The following is a 14,764-nucleotide window of genomic DNA, read 5'->3' on the forward strand; positions in this document are numbered from 1 at the left end:
GAGTTTCACTCTATTGCCCAGGCTGGAGTGCAGTGGTGCGATCTTGGCTCATTGCAACCTCTGCCTCCCAGGTTCAAGCAATTCTTGTGCCTCAGCCTCCCAAGTAGCTGGGATTACAGGTGCTCACCACTATGCCTGGCTAATTTTTGCATTTTTAGTGGAGATGGGGTTTTACCATGTTGGCCAGGCTGATCTTGAACTCCTGACCTCAGGCAATCTGCTCGCCTCAGCCTCCCAAAGTGCTGGAATTACAGGTGTGAGCCACCACACCTGGTCTATTCTGGATTGCCTTTAATTAAAAATATATATGTATATGGATTAAAGTTTAAATTATAGGGAAAAAAAGAGCTAAGATGTTGGCAGAGAAGGAGCTGGGAGCTCAGGGGACTCCAATAAGCCTGACAGCATTTGAAAGATGTAGGCTGTAGGGAGAAAAAGGAAAGACAGTGATCGTTTGAAATAAGGAGGGAGGGATCCAGGGTTAGGCCAAGCATGTGGGGAGAAAGCAGGCCCCGGTCAGTTGGGCCCAGGGCTGGGGCTCTGTGGGGTCTCACTGGGGCCAGGGCCTCCCTCCTGAACTGAGGTTCATCCTCCCTCCCCAGGCCTCCCACTTTCAGGTGCTCTGGGGCTGGGAAGGGCATCTCTGCCCAGGGGAGGGGTGCCAGGCATGCTATTCTGTGGGGTTCCCTTTCTACATGGCTGGATTCCAAATTGCAAGGAATGTGATAGCATTTTCATGGAAGGAGAGGGAGCAACAGACCTTTCAAGAATGAAGAAAATAAATCCACCTGCATTTGCCTTTCCCAGAGGCTCAAAAGTTTGATGTAAGATCATCTGTTTGCAGGTAGCCTTGTCTTAAGGGGCTTTCACACTGCAGTTGCTTGGAGAACCTTCTAGCAGGTTAAAGATAAGTGTTCCCCCTTCCCCCGGTGTGTTTGGCCCTGGACCCTACCTGGGAGGCTGAGCCCCTCACTCCCAGCTTCCTTCAGCCACACCTGCCTGTGTGATGAGCACATTGAGGATTCTTTATCTTGTCTATTTTCCTTTATCTTTTCAAATACCTAACTCCAATACAAAAAATTAGCTAGGCGTGGTGGCAGGGTCCTGTAGTCCCACCTACTCAGGAGGCTGAGGCAAGAGAATCTCTTGAACCCCGAAGGCGGATGTTGTAGTGAGCCGAGATTGCGCCACTGCACTCCAGCCTGGGCAACAGAGGGAGATTCCATCTCAAAAAACAAACAAACAAAACAAATACCTAACTCCAGTTTCTGTCTTTGTGAACTATTTTGGAGGGGCAACCTTGGCATTATGAGGACTGACCTGAAAATCAAGTCTCACTTCCCTAAAACCCAACTCCTCTGGCTATATCACCCAGCCTGGGGCAGAGCTGCGGGTTAGGGGGTCAGGCTGGGGGTCCTCCTTGGGCCTGCTGATCTTGGGCTGATCCACCTTGGTGGGCCTGTTTCTCCATCAGGCAAACAGCACCACACCCCTCAGAGGAGCCTTGAAGGATTACATCAGATGACATTCATTTGAAGGGTATGGCTGGTGAGACTGTTTCTCTGAATGTCTGCAAGGCGGCAACATCAGCATTCCTCTTGGCGAACAATGAATTCCTTTGCAATTGTTGGTAGCCATGGGACCATGCTTTGAGGCCAAAATCAGAATCCACAAATATTCAGAAACGTGACTCCTATCATTTCTGTCTACATCTGGAGAGATAATTGCCAAATGTCTAACTCTCACAGTTACAACAGTGACCTGGACATGGGGACACTGAGCACACACTGTGCCTTCTCTAGCCCCTTCCAAGTTCACGGGTACATCGTTCCTACTGTACTCCAAAGCTTAGCGTCTGCTTGAAACCCCGGGTTCATTCTGATCCCCAGGAATTCACTTACTTCAGTTTTCACCATCTATGAAGCGGGGCTACTAATAACCACTTCACAGCACTGCTGTGTTCAATGAGGTAATTTAGGACAGTGCCTGGCACTTCTAAGCTCTCAGGCAACCATAAAGGCAGGCGGCTGTGATTAATTCTTCACAGGACTGTTGTGAAGATCAAAAGGATCAGTACATGAGACAATGCCTCGTGAACTGCCAAGCCGACCAGTTTTAGTTACTACATGTTTGGAACCCTGCTGTGTGCAGTGCCCTAGGTAGACATCAGGCATTTTGAGAGAAGCAGATAGAATAGTGAGATGATGAAGATGTGAGGTTTTTCCTGCCTGTCTTGCAAATCCAGGTCCTAAAGGAAGTGACTAGACAAACCCTCCAAGGGTCACTTTGAAGAGATAAAGATAGGTTTCTGGTGTATATATCCTGGCTCCATAGGAGAGGGGGTGCCACTGATGTTGTAGCTTTATTATTTTTTTCTTTTTATTATACTTTTTGTTTGTTTGGTTGGTTGGTTTTTTCTTTTTTTGAGATGGAGTTTCACACTTTGCCCAGGCTAGAGTGAAGTGGTGTAATCTCGACTCACTGCAACCTCTGTCCCCTGGGTTCAAGAGTTTCTTCTGCCTCAGCCTCCTGAGTAGCTAGGATTATAGCCACCCACCACCATGCCTGGCTAATTTTTGTATTTTTATTAGAGACAGGGTTTTGCCATGTTGGCCAGGCTGGTCTCAAACTCCTGACCTCAGGTGATCCACCCGCCTAGGCCTCCCAAAATGCCTACAAGGCATTACATTGTAATCCTGTAATCCTACAGGATTACAGGCATGAGCCACTGTGCCCAGCTGGTTTTTTCTTTTTTCAAGATGGAGTCTCACTCTGTCGCCCAGGCTGGAGTGCAGTGGCATGATCTTGGCTCACCACAACCTCCGCCTCCCAGGTTCAAGCAATTCTGCTGCCTCAGCCTCTCAAGTAGCTGGGATTACAGGCACGCACCACCAGGTCCAGCTAATTTTTGTATTTTTCGTAGAGATGGGGATTCACCACGTTGGCCAGGTGGTCTTCAACTCCTGACCTCAAGTGATCCGCCCACCTCGGCCTCCCAAAGTGCTGGGATTACGGGCATGAGCCACCGCTCCCGGCCTGTGGTAGCTTTAGAGTCCTGCCAGGACTTAAATAAAGGGAACTTGGCTGATGCTTCCAGCAGGAACAAAAGAAAGCAGCCCTGACTGAGCAGCTGGGATTGAAGGGGGTGGTTGGCTCAGGATTCCTTTCTCTCCTGCCCTTCTCCCCTCCACATTACATGCTCATATCTCCACACTCACTTTATTCCTGTACCCAGCTGGTGGCTCTCAGCAGAACACCAATGGCCCTTTTCCTTCTATGGGACTTGCCCACTGGGCTAGTGGGCTTCTGTTTCCCAGCACATTCTCTCCAAAGGAATTGAACCAAATTTTCTTGCCCATTTAAAGAAGTTGGGGCCAGGCCCGGTGGCTCAGGCCTGTAATCCCAGCACTTTGGGAGACCGAGGCAGGCAGATCACCTGAGGTCAGGAGTTCGAGACCAGCCTGACCAACATGGAGAAACCCTGTCTCTACTAAAAATACAGAAATTAGGTGGGTGTGGTGGTGGGCACCTGTAATCCCAGCTACTCGGGAGGCTGAGGCATGAGAATCACTTGAGCCCGGGAGGCAGAAGTTGCAGTGAGCTGAGATTGCACCACTGCACTCCAGCCTGGGCGACAGAGCGAGACTCCGTCTCAAAAAAAAAAAAAGAAAAGAAAGAAGTTGGAATTCCTTCAATATTTCCTAAGCTTGCCAAGGTCTTTTCTGACATATTTGACCTTTTTTGTTAGGCCTGGAGAACGTTGCAGGCTTTGGGGCCTGAAAGGAAGGTTTCCCAAGTCTTCTAGACTCCTCTCAGTTCGAACCCCAGAGGTAAAAGGATGACTTTTCTTTTCTTTCTTTCTTTCTTTCTTTCTTTCTTTTTTTTTTTTTGAGACAGAGTCTCACTCTGTCAACCAGGGTGGAGTGCAGTGGCACAATCTTGGCTCACTGCTACCTCCACCTTCTGGGTTCAAGCAATTCTCCTGCCTCAGCCTCCCGAGTAGCTGGGATTACAGGTGTGGGTATCCGCCACCCCACCTGGCTAGTTTTTTGTATTTTTAGTAGAGACAGGGTTTCGCCATGTTGGCCAGGCTGGTCTTGAGCTCCTGACCTCAGTTGACCCTCCCATCTCAGCCTCCCAAAGTGCTGGGATTACAGGCGTGAGCCACCGTGCCCTGCCAGAGGATGGCTTTTCTCATCCCCCTCCCTGTGTTGGGGAGAGCCTCTTGTCCCTCACATGTGACAGCCCCTCTGTGTCTGCGGGAGGCTGTGCTAGCTCCAGCTTATGTGGGCTGGGAAGCCGTCTCCCTGGTGCTTCCTCTCCCAGCTGAGGACAGATTCCTGCCTATTCCCTGACCTTTACTTATCCTCCCATCTGCCTAGTCAGTTTATCTCCTGTTCCTGGGCGCTGCTGTCTCCTTACACCCAGGCTTTTCAGTTCCTCCCTTACTCGCTTCACTCTCCTTCCTTTCTGCTCACTCTTTGTTCATGTCCCAAATGATTGGCGTGTCATATGCACCACATTGATCACTTCAGCCTGTTCTGCGAATTCTGTTGGAACACGCTATGTGTGCTGGGCAGTGAGCGGTGGGCAGAAGACATTTATCCAGACTCTTGGCACTGAAGGCACCTTAGTGGTCATGTTTTTCTTTTTTAAGAGATAGATCTCACTGTGTTGCCCAGGCTGGACTTGACCTGCTGGGCTCAAGCAGTCCTCCTGCCTCAGCCTCTGGAGTAGCTAGGATTACAGGTTCAAGCCACTGTACCTGCCCTTAGTGGTCATTTAATTGGGCCACCCCTTCTAAGGCTGACTTGACCAGAGAAGTGCTTCTCAGAGGGTTTCCTTGAAAAACCGCATTGCCAAGGTACGTCTTCTCAACAGAAAATCCCCAAATGCAGAGGACTGTGTGGTCAGATGAGTCTGTGTGCTCTGTTTCCCTCTTGTAAGTTTTGGACACATATGGAAGGCTCTGGAAAGTTCCACACTGAACCTGTTTACTTTGACTGGGACTCCGTGTAACAGAGACTGTCCCTCCCAGCCGGTTTGTGCAAGCTCTCTTTACTTCTCAGGTCTAGTTCCAGTTGGCCGTTTTGCCAGAAGGCACTTCCTTGCACTTAGCTGAAGTCTGTCTCACCCATTTCCATGCACAGAGCCCAGTTCTGGCAGCCTTTGGGCCCCTGGGCAACATCTGAAGGCAGCTCTTTGCCAGATCCCACTTGTTCCTTCCACCTCTGTCCTGTCCTTGTGTGGGGTCTTTTTTTTTTTTTTTTTTTTTTTTTGAGGCGGAATCTTGCTCTGTCACCCAGGCTGGAGTGCAGTGGCACGACCTCGGCTTACTGCAAGCTCCGCCTCCTGGGTTCACGCCGTTCTCCTGCCTCAGCTTCCTGAGTAGCTGGGACTACAGGCGCCTGCCACCATGCCCGGCTCTTTTTTTGTATTTTTAGTAGAGACGGGGTTTCACTGTGTTAGCCAGGATGGTCTTGATCTCCTGACCGCGTGATCCACCCGCCTCGGCCTCCCAAAGTGCTGGGATTACAGGCGTGAGCCACCGTGCCTGGCCTGTGTGGGGTCTTAAGTCCATTCGTCTTCTTGGCTGCTTCCCACTGACCAGGCCCATGGCCTCCCTGAAGTGTGAGGTCTGTGTGGAGTGGGGCAGACCATGATGAGGTGGGTAGAACTGTGGCCCCTGCATTCAGGATTCAGGACTTTTTGTACTTGCCACTATGATTTATTTCGCCCATGAGTTTTCTGGCAGCCTCCCTGACTCACTGTAGGGTCCCAGTCCCCTGAAGGTGTGGTCACAGGTGCAAGTGAGCGCCATTTCTCTCAAAACCTGTGCTGGGAAAGTCAGTCTGTGGGGGTCTTAGTTTTAGGACCTTGCTTTTTTTTTTTTTTTTAATTGTTTTGGGACAGAGTCTCACTCTGTCACCCAGGCTGGAGTGCAGTTGTATGAACACGGCTCATTGCAGCCTCGACCTCCCAGGCTTGAAATGATCCCCCTGCCTCAGCCTTCTGAGGAGCTGGGACCACAGGCACATGCCACTATGCCTTGCTAATTTTTTTATATTTTTGAAGAGACAGGGTCTCACTATGTTGCCCAGGCTTGTCTTGAACTCCTGGGCTCAAACAGTCCTCCCACCTCAGCCTCCCAAAGTGCTGGGATTGGAGGCATGCACCACCGCTCCCAGCCAGTACCTTGCATTTTTTTAAAATTGTGGTGAGATATACATAATGTGAAATTTAGCAGTTTTGTTTTGTTTGAGACAGGGTCGCATGCTGTCACCTAGGCTGGAGTGATCACAGCTCACTGTAGCCTCAAACTCTTGTGCTCAAGTGATCCTCCCCCCTCGGCCTCCCGAGTAGCTGGGACCGCAGATGTGGGCCACCACATTCAGGTACTTCTTAATTTTTTTGTAGAGATGGGGTCTTGTTTTGTTGCCCAGGCTGGTCTGAAACTCCTAGGCTCAAGTGATTCTCCTGCCTGGGCCTGCCAGAGTGCTGGGATAACAGGCAAGCCTGACTGCACCCAGCAAAATTCACCATTTTTAACCATTTTTAAGTATAGAGTTCAGTGGCAACAACATTGACATTATTATGCAACCATCACTGTCATCCATTTCCAGAATGTCTTCACCCTCCTAAACTGAAACTCTGTCCCCATTCAACACTAACTCCCCATTCACCTCCCCAGCCCTTGACAGTCACCATTCTACTTCTGTCTCGATGATTTTGACTACTCTAGGGACCTGATAAGTGAATTCATACAATGAGGTGCCCTTTTTGCGACTGGCTTATTTCACTTGGCACAATGTCTTCAAGGTTCACCCATGTTGTAGCCTGTGAGCATGGGTCAGAGTTCACTTCCCTTTCATTGCTGAATGAAATTCCATTGTTTGTATAGATCACATTTTGTCAATGGGCATTTGAGTTGTTTCTACCTTTTGGTGACTGTGAATAATGCTGCTAAGAATACTAGTGTCAGCCAGGCATGGTGGCTCACGCCTGTAATCCCTGCATTTTGGGAGACCGAGACGGGCGGATCACCTGAGGTCAGGAGTTCGAGACCCACCTGGCCAACATGATGAAACCCTGTCTCTATTAAAAATACAAAAAATTAGCCGGCCATGGTGGTGGGCGCCTGTAATCCCAGCTACTCGGGAGGCCTGAGGCAGGAGAATCACTTGAACCCGGGAGGTGGAGGTTGCAGTGAGCTGAGATCGCGCCACTGCACTCCAGCCTGGGCAACAAGAATGAAACTCCATCTCAAAAAAAAAAAAGAATACTAGTGTCCAGACATCCATTGGATCCTATGGTAATTCTTTGTTTAGGACCTTGCGTTTTTCTTTCTTTTCTTTTTTTTTTTTTTTTTGAGACTGAGTTTCACTCTGTCACTCAGGCTGGAGTGCAGTGGCGCGATCTCGGCTCACTGCAACCTCTGCCTCCCAGGTTCAACAGATTCTTCTGCCTCAGCCTCCTGAGTAGCTGAGATTACAGGCATGCGCCACCATGCCTGGCTATTTTTTTTGTATTTTGAGCAGAGACGGGGTTTCACCATGTTGGTCAGGCTGGTCTCGAACTCCTGACCTCAGATGATCCACCCACCTCGGCCTCACAAAGTGCTGGGATTATAGGCATCAGCCACTGCACCCAGCCAGGACCTTGCATTTTTCTTTGCTATATTTTATCTGTGGACATCACACCAGCTTGCTGAGATCTTTTGGGCCTAGATTCTGCCCCAACTTTGTGTCACCAGCAAATCTGAGAGTCAGCACCCTTTCCAGGTGGCTTTAACTAACAGCCGGTCCGCCTAATTGTCTCCATACTTGTTTATCTTCCCCATAAGGGCCTGCTAGAGGGCATTGCTCACCCTGAGTGGTGACATCAGGTCAGCTGTGGTTTTCTGTTAGCTCAACTTGACAGTAACGTTTCACAACTAAATAAGCATGTGACCCAGCATCCAATCTTGGGTATATACACAAGAAAATGGAAATATATGTCCAAACACTTGTATATGAACGTTCAAAGCAACACTATTCATAAGAGCCAAAAGGTGGAAACAACAAAATGTCCATCACCTGATGAGTGAAGAAACGAAGTGTGGTATATTGATACAGTGGAATATTGTTGGGCTACAAAATGTCCACAAGAGGCAAATCCATAGAGACAGAAAGGCTAGTAGTTGCTGGGGGGTAGGGGTGGCAAGAGGAGAGTGGGAAATGACTGCTAATGGGTATCAGTTTCTTTTTAGGGTGAGGCAGACGTTCTGGAATTACATGGTAATGATGTTGGCACAACCTGAATATACTAAAAATTAATGCACTGTACAGTGAATTTTATGGTATGTTAATTATATCTCGATAACGCTGTCCTTTAAAAAAAACTTAGAAAACAGGGAAATGAGGTCCATCCTCAAGTCATTTTCAGTGAACCCATGGAAATTGTTGCTTCCCTTCTTAAAGTGCTCACAAACCGTCCTCTGGCAACACTAGATCCTGGGCTGGTGCATCTGTGATTCACATACTCTGCCCACTTCTGGGAAACCCAGAATCACCTTGCTTGTTTCCAGATCTGGAACACCTGTCTCATCCTTCACGGTTCCTCAAAGCTCACCAACAGCCACCCAGCGATCTTGTCTGTGTCCTTTAGTGCTTTGCAATGTAGCTCTGCCAGCAAGGAGGCTGCACTGAGCACAGAGCTGCTTGAGTAAGAAGTAGCCAGCATACTGTTAAAGTGAGGGCACTGAGAAAAAAAACACAAGAAATAAAAATAGAAGCACCCACCAGAGGAAGGTGGTGGATGCTAAGTCCCGGAGAAGGATGGACAGTGGGTGCTGTTGGAGAGCCGTGGGGGAAGCAGGTGGCTCCCTGAGCTCCTGGGCACAGGAGGACCATAGAGGAGGGCAGGGAGGGGGTGGCTGGGGGGGAGGAATGGCACGAGTTGGCCACTGTGGCTGGAAGGGAGCCTGTCAGGGATTCCTGGGCCTCCTCTCCAGCCTGACCTTGGGAGCCTTAACTACTGCCAGCCCACAGCACTAGATTCCTAGGTGCCCACAGGCTACATTTCTTGGCAGGTAGTGGTTGTTCTCAATAATGGTGGGTTTTTGTTACTGAGGCTGTGTTGGGGAGAATGCAGACGGGCAATGAGTGGATGAGTCAGTTCTCAAACAGCAATAAAGAAAAACCTGAGACTAACTAATTTATAAGAAAAGTGGCTTAATTGGCTCATGCACAGTTCTGCAGGCTGTACCGGAAGCATGGCAGCTTGTGCTTGGCTTCTGGGGAGGCCTCAGGAAACTTACAACCATGGCAGAAGGTGAAGGGGGTACAGTACTTCACATAGCCGGAACAGGAGCAAGACAGAGCAAGCGGGGAAGTGCTGCACACTCACACTTTTGAACAACCAGGTCTTGCAAGAACTCACTCACTATCACAAGAACGGCACCAAGGGGATGGTGCAGAACCATTAGTGAGAAATCCACCCCCATGATCCAACCACCTCCCACCAAGTCCCACCTCCAACACTGGGGACTACAGTTCGACATGAGATTTGGTGGGGATGCAGATCCAAACCAGATCAGTGAGGAAGCCTGATTTATTTATTTTAATTTTTAAATTTGTGTTATTTATTTATTTTATTTAATTAATTAATTTATTTATTTATTTTTGAGCCGAAGTCTCGCTCTGTCGCCCAGGCTGGAGTGCAGTGGCATGATCTTGGCTCACTGCAATCTCTGCCTCCCGGGTTCATGCCATTCTCCTGCCTCAGCCTCCCAAGTAGCTGGGACTACAGGTGCCTGCCACCACGCCCGGCTCATTTTTTGTATTTTTAGTAGAGACGGGGTTTCACCGTGTTAGCCAGGATGGTCTCGATCTTGTTCTCCTGACCTCGTGATCCACCCGCCTTGGCCTCCCAAAGTATTGGGATTACAGGTGTGAGCCACTGCGCCAGGCCTCTTTATTTTTTTAAGAGATGGGGTCTCACTACATTGCCCAGGCTGAATGCAATCAAACTCCTGGGCTCAAGTGACCATCCCACTCCAGTCTCCCAAGTAGCTGGGACTACGGGTGGGCATATGATACTATACCCAGCCTTATTTATTTAATTTTTAAAAAATTGTGGTAAAATGCACTTAACATAAAATTGACCAGGCCAGGTGTAGTGGCTCATGTCTGTAATCCCAAGACTAGGAGGCCAAGGCGGGCGGATCATGTGAGGTCAGGTGTTCGAGACCAGCCTGGCCAACATGGTGAAACCCCGTCTCTACTAAAAATACAAAAATTAGCTGTGTGTGGTGGCACACACTTGTAATCCCAGCTACTTGGGAGACTGAGGCAGGAGAATCGCTTAAACCCAGGAGGCAGAGGTCGCAGTGAGCCGAGATTGTGCCACTGCACTCCAGCCTGGGTGACAGAGCCAGACTCCGTCTCAAAAACAAAACAAAACAAAAATTAGCGGGTGTGGTGGCGCACACCTGTAATTCCAGCTACTTGGGAGGCTGAGGCATTAGAATCGCTTGAACCTGAGAGGCGGAGGTTGCAGTGAGCAGAGATCATGCAGCTTCACTCCAGCCTGAGTGAAAGAACATGACTCTGTCTCAAAAAAAAAAACAAAAACAAAAAAACAAAACCTCTGACCACTTTAACCACGTAAGTGGACAGCATTAAGTACATTCACATTATTGTGCTGCCATCACCACCATCCATCGCCAGAACCTTTTTCTCATCTCAAGTTGAATCTCTATCCATTGAACACTAACTCCCATGCCCCTCTCTCCCAGCCCCTGGCAACCAATCATCCACTTTCTGTCTCTATGAATTTGACTACTGTAAGAACATCGCAGAAGTGGCACCATACAGCATTTGCCTTTCTGTGGCTGGCTTGTTTCACTTAGCAGAATGCCCTCAAGGTTCACCCGTGTGTAAGCCTTCCCTTCCTTTTTATTGCCAAATAATATTCCCTTGTATAAACATACTATATTTCATTGTATGGATATACGGCTATACCCCCACCACCACCCCTTTTTTTTTTTGAGACAGTCTCGCTCTGTCACCCAGCCTGGAGTGCAGTGGTGCAATCTCGGCTCACTGCAACCTCCGCCTCCCAGTAGCTCTGCCACCTCAGCCTCTCGAGTAGCTGGGATTACAGGCGTGCACCACCATGCCCAGCTAATTTTTGTATTTTTAGTAGAAACAGGGTTTCACCATGTTTGCCAGGCTGGTCTACGAACTCTTGACCTCAGGTGATCCGCCCGCCTCGGCCTCCTGAAGTGCTGGAATTACAGGCATGAGCCACCACGCCTGGCTGGATATACCCCGTTTCGTTTCTCCTTTCTTCTGTCCGCGGACACCCGCGTTGTTTCCACCTTTTGGCTGTTGTAAACTGATTTGTTTTTAGAGCAAGGTGTTCATACCTGAGCAACAAGGGGTCTCTGGGTGGCGGGAAATGCTTGAAGGGAGGAGAGCCAGGGGGTCTGTGGAGAAATCCTGTAATGGGGGAAGTGGCTTGGAGGAAGCAAGAGCACACAGGGCTGAAGATGGCTGGGCCAGGAGGGGACAGGCCCAGTCCCACCTGGTGAGGCTGGGTTTGTTTCCTGGCTGGGGGCTGGGGGGCCAGTCAGCAGAGGGGCGGCCCTGTTAGAGGACAGAGTCAGAGCCCTCTTGGTAGACACGGCTGTTCAGAGCTGGAGACAAGACGAGCGAACCAGAGGGGAATCATGAGCCAGAGTCACGATTCTGCACACAGGGGTGGGAAGCAACTTCCCTAGACCTGGGACGGAAAGGCGGGCTGTTGGGAATGGCTGTGGGAGAGAACCAGGGGCAGTGACCAGGAGGAGGCTCCTGGAATTGCCAGCCCTTCCCTGTGAACGTGCTGGGCGTCAGGGGCCAGCTCCTCCAACCCCTCCAGTGTCCAGCATTAGGAGGAGGTGCTCGCTTGATGTTTGTTGACTGAAACTGGGGGAAATAAAGGTAAACAAAGCATGTTTCTCACCCTCCAGAAATTATGGTTTAGTTGAGGAGATAAAAGACATGAAAACCAACAGGTAGTACAAGATCTGCTTTGAGTCATACAAAGCCCTGAAGCGCTCTGAGGAGAGAGGGGTTCCTCTGGAGCAGGTAACCCACATTGGCCTCGCAGAGCGGGAGGTATTTGAGTCATTTTTCAATGAATGAAGCCAAAGGAATTACATGTTTGGGAGACTAATGAGTGTCCTTTCATCCCGGTCATGCATTCCTTTGACCCTGCAGGTATGACGCTGGGCGGGATGGCTTCATCGACCTGATGGAGCTGAAGCTGATGATGGAGAAGCTGGGGGCCCCCCAGACCCACCTGGGCCTGAAGAGCATGATCAAGGAGGTGGATGAGGACTTCGATGGCAAGCTCAGCTTCCGGGAGGTACCTGCCTGCTGTGGCCCTGAGCCCCTGTGGGGTGCCCCGAGAGGACCTTCAAGTGTACAGCGCCCCTGGAGCACAAATGGGTTTGGCCTCTCCAGAGCGCTGTTTGCGTATCTAACCTGCAATTCTGCTTTCAAAAATACCTTTTAGGTGACAGCTAACCCCAGTGCTGGCCTGGAAAAAGCAGCATGGGTAGTAGTATAACCTCATTTGAGTAAAATAATAAGAAATTTGGCGATGTTCACCAAAATATTCATAGTGGATATTTATGGGGGCAAAATGTTGGTGCTTTTATAATGTTATGCTTTTTTATATATTAAAGCTTTTCATTTTTTAACGTATTTTTAAAATTTTTTATTTTTAATTGTTATGGATACATAATAGTTGTACATATTTATGGGGGACATGTGATATATTTTATTTATTTTTATTATTATTTTTTGAGACAGTCTCACTCTGTTGCCCACGCTGGAGTGCAATGGTGCGATCTCAGCCCACCGCAGCCTCCACCTCCTGAGTTCAGGCGATTTGTGCCTTAGCCTCCCAAGTAGCTGGGATTACAGTGTGCCACCAGGCCTGGCTAATTTTGGTATTTTTAGTAGAGATGGGGTTTTGCCTTGTTGACCATGCTGGTCTCAAACTCCTGGCTTCAAGTGATCCTCTGCCTCGGCCTTCCAAATTGCTGAGATTACAGGCGTGAGCCACCGAGCCCAGCCTACATGTGATATCTCGATATAAGCATACAATGTGTAATGACCAAGTCAGGGTAATCTGGGTACCCATCACCTCCAGCATTTATCATTTCTTTGTGTTTGAAACATTCTATTCCTTTTAGTTATTTTGAAATATACAATAATGCGTCTTCTTTGCTTATCACCCAGGCTGGAGTGCAGTGGCTCAATCCTCAATCATGGCTCACTGCAGCCTCGACCTTCTAGTCTCCATTGATCCTCCCACCTCAGCCTCCTGAGTAGCTTGGACTATAGGCACATACCACCACACCTGGCTAATTTTTTAAAATTTTTGTAGAGATGAGGTCTCACTGTGTTGTCCAGGCTGGTCTCCAACTCAGCCTCAAGCAATTCTCTTGCCTCTGCCTCCCAAAGTGCTGGGATTACAGTCGTGAGCCACCTTGCCCAGTAATTTTGAGAATAATACTTCTTTATATTTTCGTTTTCATTGTTTATTCATTTATTTATTTATTTACTTGAAACAGGTTTGCTCTGTTGCCCAGGCTAGAATGCAGTGGCATGATCACAGCTCACTGCAGCCTCAAACTCCCAGTATCAACCCATCCTCCCACTTCAGCCTCTTGAGTAGCTGGGACTACAGAAATGTACCACCATGCCCGGCTAATTGAAAAAAATTTTTTGTAGAGATAGGGTCTTGCTATGTTGCCCAGGCTGGTCTCCGACTCAGCCTCCCAAAGTGCTGGGATTATAGGCATGAGCCACCTTGCCTAGCTACTTTTTATTTTTATAGCATGCAAAAATCGTTTATTTTTTATTAAAAAAAAATTTTGTGGTTGTTTATAGAAACAGGGACTCACTTTGTTGCCCAGGCTGGTCTCAAACTCCTGGGTTCAAGCAATCTTCCTGTCTTGGCCTCCCAAAGTGTTGGGATTACAGTGTGAGCCACTGTGGCCATCCCCAAAATAGTTTTTTTTTTTTTTTTTTTTTTTTGAGATGGAGACTCGCTCTGTCACCCAGGCTGGAGTGCAGTGGCGTGATCTCGGCTCACTACAAGCTCCGCCTCCCGGGTTCACGCCATTCTCCTGCCTCAGCCTCCCGAGTAGCTAGGACTACAGGCGCCTGCCACCACGCCTGGCTAATTTTTCGTATTTTTAGTAGAGACGGGGTTTCACCATGTTAGTCAGGATGGTCTCGATCTCCTGACCTCGTGATCCGCCTGCCTTGGCCTCCCAAAGTGCTGGGATTACAGGTGTGAGCCACCACGCCCGGCCTATTTTTTAATTTTTTGAGACAGAGTCTCACTCTGTTGCCTAGGCTAGAGTGCAGTGGTATAGTCTTACCTCACTGCAACCCTTACCTCCCAGGCTCAAGTGATCCCCCCACCTCAGCCTCCTGAGTAGCTGGACCACAGGCACGTGCCACTACACCTGGCTAATTTTTTCAAAAGTAATTTTATAAAGGGTCTTATTCTGTGCCTGTGGAGCCCCCTCACCAATAGTCCAAGAATGGACTTGGTCTTTGAACCTCTGAAATTGCAGGCAAAATTTTGAGATACTGGCATCCCACCAGGAAGAGTGCATATGGCATTCACAGCTGATCCCCAAATGGCTAAGAACGTCTGAGAAAGCCATTTCTATTTTAGGGGCAATGTCTCAAGACTATCAGGAGTCTTCCATGGC

General features: G+C 48.9%; 1 protein-coding gene across 7 annotated transcripts in view; it reads left to right on the plus strand.

Moving 5' to 3' along the window:
* EFHD1 (EF-hand domain family member D1) overlaps positions 1 to 14,764 on the plus strand; it is a 49,575-nt gene that overhangs the window by 17,387 nt on the left and 17,424 nt on the right. For 6 of the 7 annotated variants that reach the window (XM_024355142.2, XM_054679528.2, XM_054679531.2 and 3 more), the window contains one exon: positions 12,246 to 12,393. In XM_024355142.2, the coding sequence (XP_024210910.1) occupies positions 12,246 to 12,393 (148 nt within the window). Of the gene's footprint in view, positions 1 to 5,422; positions 6,396 to 12,245; positions 12,394 to 14,764 lie in introns of those variants that run through there. The other variant, XM_054679529.1, reaches the window with a different exon arrangement.

This window comes from Pan troglodytes, chromosome 13, assembly GCF_028858775.2.
Source record: "Pan troglodytes isolate AG18354 chromosome 13, NHGRI_mPanTro3-v2.0_pri, whole genome shotgun sequence".
Lineage (NCBI taxonomy): Eukaryota > Metazoa > Chordata > Mammalia > Primates > Hominidae > Pan > Pan troglodytes.